The 14,875-nt window shown below is 52.9% G+C and overlaps 1 protein-coding gene across 1 annotated transcript in view; it reads left to right on the forward strand.

The window, feature by feature from the left end:
• Nucleotides 1–10,715, forward strand: part of SEC14L5 (SEC14 like lipid binding 5) — a 63,414-nt gene extending 52,699 nt beyond the window's left edge. Inside the window, exons 14-16 of the mRNA XM_023225795.1 lie at nt 57–284; nt 2,717–2,895; nt 6,420–10,715. Coding sequence (XP_023081563.1) covers nt 57–284; nt 2,717–2,895; nt 6,420–6,531 — 519 coding nt within the window. The 3' untranslated portion in view covers nt 6,532–10,715. The remainder of the gene's footprint in view (nt 1–56; nt 285–2,716; nt 2,896–6,419) is intronic.
• The last annotated feature ends 4,160 nt before the right edge of the window (nt 10,716–14,875 follow it).

Below are 14,875 nucleotides of genomic sequence, written 5' to 3' on the forward strand. Positions count from 1 at the left end.
AACCCCAGCTCTCCCATCTCGGCTGTGACTCTCAGACCTCGCCTGTCTCCACGCAGGTGGCTGTGGAGATTCTGGAAGGGGAGTCGGTCATCACCTGGGACTTTGACATCCTGCGAGGGGACGTGGTGTTCAGCCTGTACCATGCCAAGAAGGTGCCCAGGCCGGGCGCCCGGGAGCCAGGGACCAGGGCCAGCGGGCAGCTGATCGACAAAGGCTGGGTCCTGGGCAGGGATTACAGTCGTGTGGAGGCTCCCCTCGTCTGCCGGGAAGGGGAGAGCATCCAGGTTTGCATTCTCTGGACCACTCATTCGCTCGCCAAGCAGCACTGGGCGTCCACCGCGTGCCAGGCTTCTGGGGATACAGCGGAGGACAAACTGGGCTGTTGGTCCCCAGCCTCAGGAACCTGCAGGACAGGGCAGAGGAAAGACACACAGGGTCTCACGTAATGAAGTGCTCATGTGCCCAACGGCAGCCCATGCAAAATCGAGAAAGCACAGGGTGCTCTGCTGAGAGGCGGCTGGTGTCTTGGGGAGGAGCACAGGGTCTGGAACCTCAGTTTCCCCATCTGAGAAATGGGACTCCTTACAGGATCTAACTGTATTTGTTTCTTGGGCTGCAGTAATGAGTTAGCACGAACTACATGGCCGAAAACAACCACAATTTATTGTCTCACAGTTCGGGAGGTCACAAGTCCAAAACCGCTCGGGAGGTGTTTGGCGGGGCCCTGCTCCCTCTGAAGGCTGTAAGGAGGGGTTCGTTCTACGCCTCTGTCCTAGCCTTAGATGGCCCCTGGCAATCCTGGGTGTCATTGGCGGGTAGATGCATCACCCCAATCTCTGCCTCTGTCCTTAAAGGGGTTTCTTCTCTGTCTGTCTCTCTTCTGAGTCTCACATCTCCCCTCTCTCCTGCAAGGACACTAGCCATCGCGTTTAGGCCCCACTCTAAATCTGGTGTTTTTTTTTTCTGAGACAGGGTCTCACTCTATCCATGATCAGGACACTGTTACGGGGTTGGGAGTGCAGTGATATGATCACAGCTCACCACAGCCTCCACCTCCTGGGCTCAAGCGATCCTCCCATCGCAGCCTCCTGAGTTGCTGGAGCTATAGGTGCCCGCCACCATGCCCAGCTAAGTTTTGTATTTTTAGTAGAGACGGGGTCTTGCTGTGTTGCCCAGGCTGGTCCTGAACGCCTGAGCTCAAGCAGCCTCCCAAAGTGCTGGGATTAGAGGTGTGAGCCACCATGGCTGACCTCACCCTAAATCCTTAACCACAAAGACCCTATTTCCAAATAAGATCCTGTTCTGAGGTTCTGGTTGGACATGAATTTTGGGGGTACGCTGTTCAACCCACTGCATTAACTCGTGCAGGAGGAAGGATAAGCGTGTTGAAATTTGAAGTCTAGGGTGCCTGCACACATTCAAGTGGCTTCAGTATGGATAGAGAGCTTAAATTGTGGCTGGATCTGGGAGGGGTTGAGAGGGGATGATGTTCCAGGTGGAAGGAATAGAAAGAACAAAATTGAAGCCGCAGGGAGAAGGCAGGTGGACACGAGGGCAGCATGAGTGCTGGGGAGGGGCTAGAAGTTAGTTTGGATGGAAGGGGAGGTGCTAAGGTTCTGAGGTCAGTAGTCAAGATTTTTGATGCACACTGTGGTTTCAGAACTGATACAAAATACACTGTAGGTCTTAGGCAGGGCACGATGGCGCACGCCTGTAATCCTAGCACTCTGGGAGGCCGAGGCGGGTGGATCAACTGAAGTAAGGAGTTCGAGACCAGCCTGGCCAACATGGTGAAACCCTGTCTCTACTAAAAATACAAAATAAAATAAAATAAAATATAAGCCAGGCATGGTGGCATGTGCCTGTAATCCCAGTTACTTGGGAGGCTAAGGCAGGAGAATCGCTTGAACCCGGGAGGTGGACGTTGCAGTGAGCTGAGATTGTGCCATCACACTCCAGCCTGGGTGACAGAGTGAAATTCCGTCTCAGGAAAAAAAAAAAAAAAAAAAAAACTATAGTCTTGGAACAGAACTTGGATGTGTAACCGGAATATGGGCTGCCCCTGTTGACCCCCACATTCTCCAGGAGGCCAGCATTGCAGGTGGGACGTCACTCTGACTCCCCAAATGACACATGCACATGCAGCACCAGCTCCATGAGCACTGGCAGACGCTGCCGATGTCACCGAAGTTCCCGGTGGGGAGAGGGTGGAGGACTGTCCTGCATGTCCTTCACGGCCGCCCCTGGGTCCCACTGAACTTCTCAACCCAGAGCAACCCAAAATGGCTCTTCTTGTAAAAACAAACACTTCCCTTTCTCACTCTCCCTGACCCCTCCACAAATTCTCTCTAAGCGCCTGTCAGCTCCTGGCCCAAATCCCTCTCCTAATCCCCTTGGTTTGCAAATCCCACTCAGCAGAGCAAAAACCCCACAAAATCCAGGTGTTTAAGCACCTCTGTTGTCCTGAGGTTGCACCCCCGCCAGGCGTCAGCTCCTTCCCAGATTAAGAGGGAGGCTCTGGTCCCAGGGATACAGGGGTAATAGCAAGGATGACTTCCAGAGGCCCTGACAGGATTTGCTGGTGGACGGGAGAAAGGGACAGAGCAAGAAGAGCCCCAATTTCCAAGCCTGGTGATGAGAAGCCCACGAAGGCTCAGCCCCCTCGACCTGTCCTCAGAAGGACCCAGGGCCTCAGGGCGGGGCTGCTGTGTTTCAGGGCTCCCATGTGACTCGGTGGCCCGGCGTCTACCTGCTCCAGTGGCAAATGCACAGCCCCCCTGGCAGTGTGGCCTGCAGCCTCCCAGGAGTGGACGATGTCTTGACGGCTCTGCACAGCCCTGGCCCCAAGTGCAAACTTCTTTACTACTATGAGGTGCTCGCCTCTGAGGACTTCAGGTAGGAGGGCTCGGGAGCGGGGCCGGGGGGCGGGGCCTGGGCAGGAAGGGCCCTGGGACTGATTAACAGTGCAGATGCCTGGGCTCTTGTCTCTCAGCTGGGTCAGCTTCTCCGGGGGTGGGGCCCCAGCATGGGCATGGTTGGAGTTCCCTCACTAGGGTATGAGGAGTGCCCAGCTCTGCGTCTCTAACTCCACTTCTGAAGCAGGGCTTTTCCTTCCAATGAAACCCTGGACAGAAGCTCAACTTTTTGGAGCACCTGGAGGGGAGGAGAAGGGGAGTCTTAAACCGTCTCATGTGGGCCTCCCCTCACTCCTAGAATTCCATGGGAATATTTTAGAATATTCTAAAAGGGTGCCTTTAGACAACTGTCCCCAAGTTGTTGCTTTCAGAGAGACAGGGAAGTATCATGGTTAAGACCTCCAGTACTTCCTGGTTGCTGTGTGACCTCGGGCAAATCACTTTACCTCTCTGAGCCTCAGGTGCTTCATCCTTTAAATGGGAACCACTTGAGCCCCAGTCTTGTGGGTTTATCATGAGAATGAGATGGCTGGGGGAAGCTGCCTGTCATCTGGGCATGCGGTATGCATGCCACAGCAGAAATGAAGAAAAAGGTCTGGAGGCGGAGCAGGCAGTTTCTTCAGGGTTTTGCATTTTATGAAAGCACGTATGATTTTGCACCCTGCTTCTTGATGGATCTGCATTAGTTTTCATCCAAGAATAATGCTTTAAATTCTTTACTGTAGGGGTAAAATTGAGGCTCCAGGAGGGTGCTGAGTCTAGCCCCAAATTCCAGGTGGAGCTCCAGGGATCCCAGGGGCATGGGCAGCCCAGAGTGGGGAACACTGGGCCAGAGTCTTTATCCCAGGAGGGGTCCCATAGCTTGTTGGGGGGCTGGCGATTCACTCTTTGTGAAGCCGCATGTTTCAGCCATCGGTCCTCAGTGTGAGGCGAGAGGCTGAGGCCCGGGGGGACACAGAAGAATAGACACAGGCATTGGAGGTCTGTCTCTGGGAGGGCTGATTCTGAAGCCGGGCATGCGGAGGCCAGAGGGGTGGACTGGACCAGACGCTGCACACCAAACTGTCTAGGGTGATCACCATGAGAGGACCTTACTGCCCTGTCCTCCTGTAGCCTCATGAGAAAATCAGTTCAAAGGCCGTTTCCTGGTCACCCTCAGGGGGCAGGTGGTGGCTTGGATCGTGGGGAGACCAGACAGATAGGGTCTGTCATCATGAAGCAGAGACGAAATGCTCACACCCAAGTATAACTATGGTCAGCGATGGATGCCATGGCCAAGGTCACTGTATTAGTCTGTTTCCACACTGCTATAAAGAACTACCTGAGGCCGGGTGTGCTGGCTCATGCCTGTAATCCCAGCACTTTGGGAGGCCGAGGCGGGCAGATCATCTGAGGTCAGGAGTTCGAGACTAGCCTGGCCAACATGGTGAAATCCCATCTCTACTAAAAATACAAAAATTAGCTGGGTGTGGTGGCGCATACCTGTAATCCCAGCTACTCGGGAGGCTGAGGCAGGAGAATGCCTTGAACCTGGGAGGTGGAGATTGCAGTGAGCTGAGATCGCACCACTGCACTCCAGCCTTGGCGACAGAGCGAGACTCTGTCTCGAAAAGAAAGAGAGAGAGAGAGAGAAAAAGAGAGAGCTACTGAGACTAGGTAATTTATAAAGAAAGGAGGTTTAATTGAGTCACAGTTCCATATGACTGGGGAAGCCTCAGGAAACTTACAATCATGGCGGAAGGCAAAGGGGGAGGAGAGAAGACTGCAAAGGAAGCCACATACTTTTACACCATCAGACCTCATGAGAACTTATTCACTATCGCTAGAACAGCATGGGGGAAACTGCTGTTTTCCCCCCTGTGCAAAATCATATGCGCTTTTACAAGATGCAAAACCTTGAAGAAATTGCCTGCTCCTCCTCCAGATCTCCTCCTTCATTTCTGCTGTGGCATGCAGTTTCCTCCCACCAGGCAATCAGCTCCCACCAGGTCCCTCCCTCAACACGTGGGGATTACAATTTGAGATGAGATTTGGGTGGGCCGTAGAGCCAAACCACATCAGCCGCCCAGCCAGGAGGTGCTCAGGGACATAACCTAGAGCCTTAGCACAGGACAGGGGCCTGGCCTGGGTTTGGGAGAGGGAGTTGGGGAAGGAATATGGAACATGACATTGGAGTGAGATCTAAGTGGTGTGGTGGTCACACAAGTCACCAGGGGGTCTTTTTATTTATTTATTTTTAGAAACAGAGTCTCACTGTGTTACGCAGGCTGGAGTGCACCGGTGCAATCCTAGCTTACTGTAGCCTTGAACTCCTGGGCTCAAGCTATTCTCCAACCTCAGCTTCCCAAGTAGCTGGCACTATAGGCATGTGCTACCATGCCTGGCTATTTTTTTGTTTGTTTGTTTGTTTGAGACAGAGTTTCACTCTGTCACCCAGGCTGGAGTGCAGTGGCACCATCTCTACTCACTGCAGCCTCTACCTCCTAGGTTCAAGCAATCCTCATGCCTCAGCCTCCTGAGTAGCTGGGATTACAGGTGCGTACCACTACGCCCAGCTAATGTGTATATTTTTAGTGGAGACCAGTTTCACCATGTTAGCCTCTCAAAGTGCTGGGATGACAGGCATGAGCCATGGCACCTGGCAAGGTTCTGCATCTCTAACAAGCACTGGGCACTGCTGGTGCTGCCAGTTCCCAGACCATGCTTTGAGAAGCAAGGCCCTAAAGCTGCACTGTCCCATCTGGTCACTGCTAGCCACCTGCAGCAATTTAACTTAGCAAGCAGAATGAAATAAAAGGAACAATTTAGTGCCTCAGTCGCATGGGCCACATTTCAGGTGACCACCAGCCCATGTGGCCAGTGGTTGGTGTGTTGGACTGTGCAGATGTAGAGCACATTCATTGCAGAAAGTTCTTGGAGGCTGGGCATGGTGCTTCACGCCTGTAATCCAAGTGCTTTGGGAGGCCGAGGCCCGAGGATCGCTTGAGCCCAGGAGTTCGAGACCAGGCTGGGCAGCATAGTGACAGCCCCAACTCTACACAAGAAAAGAAAGTTCTCAAGGATGGCACTGCCCTGAGGTTTGGAGTTAACCAGACAGCTTGGGGAGGAGAGAAGGGGCTTCTGCCTCAGGCTCAGCGCACACGAAGGCCACTGTAAGAGCTAGGAGGAGGACTATGGAGTTTGAGTGCAAAGAGCAAGGAAGGAGTGAGACGGGAGACAGGGCCAGGGACTCCCCAGGCTGTGGCAGCCTTAGGGCCATGCAAGGGCCTCAGGCCAGGGGAGCCCGTGATGGGTCTGTGGCAGGCTGGGCTCCGTGTGGGGAGATGGGGGTGTGGGGAATTGGGTAGCGCTTTTCTCTTCATGGTGTCACTTGCTTTTCCTTCTGCATTGGCCTGGGGCCCTGGGGCCTGATTTGCAGCATCAACAGCTTTTCCACTGCTGTAGGTCAGCCCAAGGGCCTTGTTACTGCGAGAGGGTAACGTGTGCCACGTCCTTCCTCCCCAGAGGCTCCATGTCCAGCCTGGAATCCTGCACCAGCGGCTTCTCCCAGCTCAGCGCAGCCACCTCGTCCTCCTCCTCAGGCCAGTCTCATAGCAGCTCCCTGGTCTCCAGATAGCCAGGCCCAGTGTTTCAGGGCCGCCCGCTCACCTCCAGTGTCCAGAATGAGAAGCCAGCTAACTGCAGGGCCTGGAACCATGTGGGCTAGAGCCCTAGGCCTAGATGCTGCCCAAATTGGGGTGTCTGGAGCGGATGGCGAGGATCCAGGCCTGGCCTGTGTGTGGTGTCAGGGATCTTGAAGTTGCAAGGACAGAACCATCTCCTTCTGGCTTCGTGGAAGGAAGACCAAGCCAAGGCCGGGGTGTCTATGTCTACCATACCACACCTTTGGGACATCCAGGCTTAGCGATGTCAGCCAGGCCCATCTCCCCTCTGTCCACCTCTTGCTCTGCTTTCGCCATGCAGGGGACCATCGCTATTAGGTGCCCTTCTCCTCCCCGCAGCTCGGCTGCATAAGGGATCCTCTTCCTACCAAAGGCTCCAACCCACTTCCCAGAGTTAAGTCTTAGCCTGGAAGGGGGGGGCGGTTCCCAGATCACTTCCTGAACCAATCACCGTTGCCAGGGACACTGGAGAATGCTGATTGGCCAGCAGGGTCATGCCCAATCTGGACCAATCACTGCGATCCAGGGTTGCAGTGAGGTGCAGTGATTGGTCAGCCTGGATCACATGTACGTCTCTGGAACCAACCTCTTGCTCTGAAAAGGGCTAACGGGTGCCTCAAGGAGTATTGGGGTTCCCCCTAAGAAGAAGGAGGAAGGATGCTGGGGAGGCAGAAATGTAGGGTGTTCACCTTCGCATCTGGTTGCGTAACGTTCCGTTATGCAGTATCAAGATGTGCTTGGTGAGCAGTTCAGTGAGTTACAGGCACTGCTCTTTATGGGGAACAGCACATCCCGAACCGAAAATCCATGTCCCCTGCACGTGGCCAGCATGGCCTAACCCTGACCATCCCTGATTGGAGAGGGTGGGAGAACCCTGGGTTTCTGCTAAGTTCCAGACAGCGATGGGGTTACTGAGGCTGTCTGTACACCCCACTGAGATGCCTTTCGCTCCTAGGGAACTGTTTAATTATGACTGTTTTTGGCTGTAAGCCACAGAGACCCATGCCCAGGTGCTTAAACACAAAAGGGTGACAATTCCTGGGTGCATAGAACTGGCCAGTCTAGGAGGGCTTGCTTCAGGTAAGGCTAGATCCAGGGTCTTAACACAGAGTCCCGACTCTCCCTGGGAGTGGAGGCTGTTGCGTTTGCTCTGGGGCAGATATGACTCTGGAACTAGGTTCAATATTGACATGACTTTCCCTAGTTTTACTACACAGGAGCGTCTTGGGTCTCCTTGGGGCCTGAGACATTTCTCCTTTCCTTTCCTGGGTTCCCCAAAAGGCAGCCAGTCAGGGGTAACCAACTTGAAGCCTGATCTGGCCTGCTTTTAGTGTTGCTTTTTTGCCTTTAGAATGGTTTAAAAATTGGGGCATTCCACATCAAAATCAGGATTTCTGGCTTCCCTTAGGCATTTGGGAGCACCGGCAGAATAGGGTCACTATTGTTGGATGAAGGCAACAACTCTGCACCCCTGGATCGGGCCACTCTAGTCCCTACCCCATCAACTTGCACCCAGCCCACATTACACATCTTCATGACCTGCGTGACAGGAGCCTCACTGACATGGCTCTGTCACCAGTGGCTGGCACCCTTGTCTCCTGGCCTTGCTTAGAATTGGGGCTTATCTCTGACGGAGTAACTGAGCCAAGGGGTGGTTTTGTGGCCACAAGAATCATCTTTATGGAGGCTCAGCATGCAGGGCCAGGAGACTTATATCCATGCCAGCCTCAACCCCAAACCCAGGGCAGAGAGAAAGGGTCATATTTTCAGACACATCCTTCTTTCTGCTGGGAGGGAGCCTTGCCCACCTTCCTGCTGGCTCTCTGTCTGCTTCTCAGGTATCTGAACAAAATAGATTGCTTTGCACCCTGTGTCAAGGTGTGTGTGCACATGTGTGCATAAGAGACCGACTGATTGGAAGGAGACGTTCTCAAAACTAATTGCTCCCTTGTCACTGGGCATTTATTGCTGAGAGCAACTTGCAATATTTTCAACTGTCTTTAAGTGCATTTTCCAGCTTTTCTCTTAAAAACTAGGTGTTATCCTACAAGTATGCTGCGATAAGCTGCCCTGGCAGTCTTCATACATTTATTGTGTAGCCCCAGAGAAGGACGCAGAAGACTTTTACTGGAGGAAGCTGGAGCTGCCTGTTCCAGAGGTAGGGGGTGTCTGCCATCAGCTGTCCACCCTTAACCGTGGGGGTGAAGAATCTCAGGCCCTTTCAGTTCTGCCTTGAGAGTGCTCTCTCCCTAGGGAAGAACCAGCCCAAACTGACTTAAGCAACAAAGCAAATTTCCTGGGTCCTGTATTTAGGATGGCTGAAGGTGGCTGCTGCTTCAGGTATGGCTGGATCCAGGAGCTTAATGTCCTCAGGCCTCTCAGCTGCACCCAGGCCTCTTGACTCTGCATCTCTTTGCATGCTGACCTCATTCTTTCTTCCACCTGGCGGGAAAGATGACTGCCAGCAGCCCCGAGCCTGTAACTTCAGGATTCACACTCTCTAAGGGACGCTTTTCTGTCTCAAATCTCATGGAAGGCTCTGACTGGCCCAGCTTGAGTCACATGCTCATTCCCATGGGCCACACTGGCGAGGAACTAGGGTCCTGTGATTGACATTCCCTCCAGAAGCAGCAGGAGGATTGCGGAGGGCCAGTCCCCCAATGGACAAGAGAAGCTGGACTACAGAATCAGCAGGTATCTATGGAGGCATGTAGTACGGCTGGCACTCCTCCCACGTGGAGGTCTTGGGGACCCACCTTCAAGCATCATCAAGGTCATTCTTCTTGCCTTTGGGAGGCCTGGAATTAAACATAATCCAAGGAAGGGATTGCCAAGCTTTTGGCTTTTGAATTTCCCCTGAGCCAAAGGCTGGAAGTGCCTTGGCTTGGGCTTCTTACATCATTAGTTTGTTAATCCATTGTGACCAGGACAGAAGCAACCCGCAGACAGCATGACTGTTGGTGTTTGGGCACCTGGGCCTTGAATTTAGGCCAGGACTCAAACCCTAGCCTTCCTTTCACTAGCTGTGTAACTTTGACCAGGTGACTTAACCTCTCTGTGCCTCAGTTTCCTCATCTGTAAAGTGAGGAAAGCAGTGCCTACCTCAATAGGTTCTAGTGGGAAGAAATGAGTGAGTAGCTGTAAAGCTTTTAGCACAGCTCCCAGAACACAGAAAGCGCTCCATTCATGTCAGTGGTCATTCTGATTACTTCATGCTTCTCTTCCAAAGACTCCAGTTTTCTTCCTGAGGTTCCCTATCACTGTTTTTCATGATTGCATCCAGAGAAAAGTAGATGTCAAGAACTATTGCCCTCTGAGTTGGGGGTGCAGCCTTTCTCTTTTAGAAACCGCTTGTGTGGGCCGGGCGCGGTGGCTCATGTCTATAATCCCAGCACTTTGGGAGGCGGAGGCTGGCAGATCGCTTGAGTGCAGTTCAAGACCAGCCTGGGCAATCTAGTGAGACCCTGTCTCTACAAAAAATTTAAAAATGAGCCAGGTGTGGTGGTGCGCACCTATAGTCTCAGCTGCTTAGGAGGCTGAGGCAGGAGGATTGCTTGGAGGTCAAGGCTGGAGTGAGCCATGATCCCACCACTGCACTCCATCCTGGGTGACAAAGCAAGACCCTGTCTCAAAAAGAAAGAAAAGAAAAGAAAGAATCTGCTTGTGTTTTCTGGGCAAATCCACTCATCTGAAGGAGTGTATTCTGAGTGGTATTTCCCTTGGCAGTTAGAAGATGTTTTTTCCCAGAGGTTGCAAATGGAGAGTTTGAGATTCTTTTTTTCCACCCTGCACTCTGTGGAATTCCCCCTCCCCACTGTAAAATTAATTGTTCACTGAGAATAGTGTAATTCCTTTCAACAAAGTCTCTTTGAGTCAGTGAAACACGATGGCTTTTTTTTGTTTGCCTGATCATTTGCTCCAACCAGCAGCGTGAAACGTTTTCCATTTGGATAAGCTTGCATTGTCAGCTTCCTGAAACCCTGGAGGTTTCCCCTGGGCTCGTTCAAGAATTTTCCAGCTGTTGTTTAAAAGACTTTAGAGCGAGCTTGTTCAGCCTGTGGCCTGCGGGCTGCATGCGGCCCCGGACTGCTTTGAATGTACCCCGACACAAGTTCGTAAACTTTCTTGAAACATTCAGTGTTTGTGTCTGTGTTTGTCTTTTCAGCTCATCAGCTATCGTTAGTGTATTTTATGTGTGGCCCAAGACAATTCTTGTTCCATTGTGGCCCAGGGAAGCCAAAAGATTGGACACCCTTGCTTTACAGCATTTGAAATGGGAGTGACATCACCCCCAAGGGGCTGCATATCTGTTTAATACAGGTATAACTGCGTATTATACATATTGTATGCATATGTAATGGATTGGCTAGCACGTCCCCAAATTCATGTCCAGCTAGAACCTTAGAATGCGACCTCATTTGGAAATAAGGTTTTTGCAGATGTAATTAGTTAAGGATCTCAAGATTGGTTATTGGGCCATGTGAAGGAGGATTATAATTTTTATCAATTTTTATATACAAAGCAGAATTATACTGTATCAGTTTCCTAGGGTCGCAGTGACAAATTATCACACGCTTAGTAGCTTAAAACAACAGCAATGTTTTAGTGGCTGCAAGTCCGGAATGAACGTGGAGGCAGGACCTGCTCCCTCTGAAGGCTGGAGGGGAGGACCCTTCCTTGCCTCTTCCAGTGTCTAGTGGCACCTCGTGGCTTGTGGTCGCATCACTCCAGTCTCTGCCTCCATCATCATATGGCCTTCCTCTCTCTCTGTGTTTCCTCCTCTTGTAGGGACACCAGTCATTGGATTTAGGACGCATCCTAAGTCCAGTGTAACATCTTGAGATCCTTAACTAATTACACCTGCAAAGCTCTTATTTCCTATTTCCAAGCGAGGTCACATTTTAAGGTTCCAGATGGACATGAATTCTGGGGCATGCGACTCAACTTACTATGTATGCATACAATAGATAACCAGGCACACAGTTGTATCTGCATTAAACAGATGTGAAAATCTCTGGGTCCACCCAGCACTGCTGGAATTTTACCGGCCAGGTACCCAGGTGAAAGTGAGGGCCCTGGCGTCCATCTCTCCTGGGCTGCTCTGCCCTCCCCCTGGGGTTTTACCAAAGTGCCAGACCTGGTGTCCTGGAGAGCTGCATCCCAAGACAGCCACAGTCCTGCCGTCAGAAGGCTGTGATGGGCCCTGTCCAGGGTGCCACCTGTCCTTCCCGTGAGCTCTCTCGGGGCACGGAGAGTGGAGCTGGCTGCCACACAGACCCTGGGACTCGTTTTGGAGCTGGTGGCTGGGGTTGTCACTTGTGAGAGCAGAGCAGGTGTGGTGTTTTGTGTGATGGCGCGAGGGTCATCCGTCCACGTAGCTTCTGCTCCCCAGCCCTGCCCAGCACAGCTCATCAGGGGAGAGGAGGCGGCTTGCACTTGCGTGTGTTCATTGGCGGTGACTCTTCCGTGGATTTCTCTGAAACTGTGGGTGGTGGGTTTCAAAGGAACAGCCAGCTGATTCGTGGGTGCGGCGGGTGAGAAAGAACAGCCCTGTGGGGGAGGACAGAGCTCCGGAGGGTGGGCGGGAGCTGGGATCAGGCCTGAGCTGCGGGGCCCTGCTGATGCCTGTCTCAGCCACAGCGCTGCCCTGGAGACCTCCTGGGGCCTGGACCCAGAGCAGGCCAAACATGCCCATGGCTCCCTGTGACCCAGAGGCTGCCTCTGGGATCAGTTCTTGGGGCACAGATCCCTGGGACCTCTGCGGAGCCAGGTTGGACGCAAGCAGCTGCCGTGGGAGCTGGGGCAGGGCCTGGGAGGAAGGGAGCCAGGGCCTTCAGGGATGTCAGAGGCTGTGGCTGCCAACTTGTCCCGCTCACTTCCCTGCCTCCCTTAGTGCTCAGCCCCCCACAAGGCATTTTAGAGGCATGCGGCTTCCCAAAAATCACATTTTTTTTTTTGAGACAGGGTCTCACTCTGTCACCCAGGTTGGAGTGCGGTGGCACGATCATGGTTCACGGTAGCCCCAACCTCCTGGGCTCAAGCGACCCTCCCACCTCAGCCCCAAGTAGCTGGAACCACAGGTGTGCACCACCGTGCCTAATTTTTGTATTTTTGTAGCGGCGGGGCCATGTTGCCCAAGCTGGCCAAAAGCACAATTTGAAACCTCTGAGCCAGAATTTTATTTTTCAGACACAGACTCTTTGGAGAATCCCGTGAGAACTCAGGACACACACACGAATGGCGTTCACTGTGGGATCCCAAAGAGTCTTTGAAAGCTCACCCACTGACACCAGGATGAGATCCTTTCTGGGGTCTTTCTGAATACTAAAGTCCTGTGCAGAGCACCCCAGCAGCTGAGACGTGTCACCATGGCGATGGCCCAGCACGTGGAACTCTCAGGGTTCCCAGTTGGGCTGCAGAGTCTTCAGTCTGCCGTCCAAGACTCCCGTGCCTGTGCCTGGGGGTCTTGAGTCACTACTGTGGGTGGGGGAGGGGACCCTTGCGTTGCTGGGATCGGAGCAGGGGGAGACTCTTGCACTGCCAGGATTGGAGCTCCTGCATCCCCAGCCAGCTCGCCTGCAGCTTGATGACTTTAGCTCTTGTACATTTGTGTCCCCACCACCACCATAGGTAGGTCCTGGAATCTCAGACACTTCTGCCTCCTGCTCCATGTCCTATCTAAGGTCTGTAGTCCAAAATCTAAATGCCTGAGCCCCCAAATGTGCCTCTCCTGTAACAATACAAGTGTCACACGTTTTGGGTTGCAGGAGACCCCAAAACCCAATACGAATTGCCTCAAGCAAAAAATGGGAATTTATGGGTTCATGTAATTGGGAAGTCCAAGAATGATCTCACTTCAGGTACAGCTGGATCCAGGCATTCAAATCATGTCTCCTCCCCCACCCTGAGTTTAGTCCTTTTCCACACCGGCTCACCGCTCCATCTCTTGGTTCCGATCAGGTCTTCTCCACATGAAGAGTTGGTTTCCATTCCTTCTCCTTGTGGCCCACCTTGGGCCCACCTTGTGGCCTTCCTTGTGTCTAACCTGGGAAGTTAGTCCCAGCAGAGAGAGTTTCTTCTTTCATCTGCAGCAGAAGTTCCAGGGTGGACTCCGACTGGCTGACCTGGGGCAAGTGCCTAACTCTGGACCCAACTGTGAGGCCCACCTGCAACTTGGGGTGAGAAGACAGTGCCACCCAAACTACCTGGAGAATGGGGGACAGGTACTACCCTGAAAGCAACACGCTCACAGCCAGGACTCCTCGGTTTGGGGGTCTCTGGCAACCCCAAACATGTGACACTTGTACTATTATAGGAGAGGCACATTTTGGGGCTCAGGCATTTAGATTTTGGACTGCAGACCTTAGATAGGACCTGGAGCGGGAGGCAGGAGTGGCCACCTCCCTGGGCACTGTCATTACCATGGAGGACTTCATGTTGCAAGATGCTGCAACTTTCCCATAGCTCCCTGTGGTTGCCAGGGCACGCTCGGTCTCTGGGTAGGGCAGGCTGGCACTGCCAGGGAGTCAAACCCCAGGAGCAGCCCTCAACCAATGATGAATGGGTGTTGGCTGATAAATATGCCAGCTTCCTCACCCTTGAAAGGCACAACCGAGACCTGTTCTACCAACTCTCCCAGAGGCCCCCTGCAGGACTGAGCCCCTGTTGCCTACAGTATAGACCTACTCACTCCTGCACCCTGCACAGGCTGACTTCCCTCCCTGTCCTCTACCAGTGCTTCCTGGGGCCACCTCCCCAATAAACTACTTGCTTTCACCTCCTTGTCTTAGTTTCTGCGTCTGGGGAATCCCAGCCTAAGATAGGACTGTTGCTATAAGAGACTGGATGTTGGGCAGGCAAAGAAAATCAATATCACGATGACAAATTAAAAAGAAATTAGAGGCCGGACACGGTGGCTCAAGCCTGTAATCCCAGCACTTTGGGAGGCCGAGACAGGCGGATCACGAGGTCAGGAGATCGAGACCATCCTGGCTAACACAGTGAAACCCCGTCTCTACTAAAAAATACAAAAAACTAGCCAGGCGAGGTGGCAGGCGCCTGTAGTCCCAGCTACTGGGGAGGCTGAGGCTGGAGAATGGCACGAACCCGGGAGGCGGAGCTTGCAGTGAGCTGAGATCCGGCCACTGCACTCCAGCCTGGGCTACAGAGGGAGACTCCGTCTCAAAAAAAAAAAAAAAAAATTAGCTGGGCATGGTGGCATGTGCCTATAGTCCTAGCTACTTGAGGCTGAGGTGGGAGAATCACTTGAGCCCAGGAGGTCAAGGTTGCAGCGAGCCG

The sequence above is a fragment of the Piliocolobus tephrosceles genome, chromosome 17, assembly GCF_002776525.5.
Source record: "Piliocolobus tephrosceles isolate RC106 chromosome 17, ASM277652v3, whole genome shotgun sequence".
Lineage (NCBI taxonomy): Eukaryota > Metazoa > Chordata > Mammalia > Primates > Cercopithecidae > Piliocolobus > Piliocolobus tephrosceles.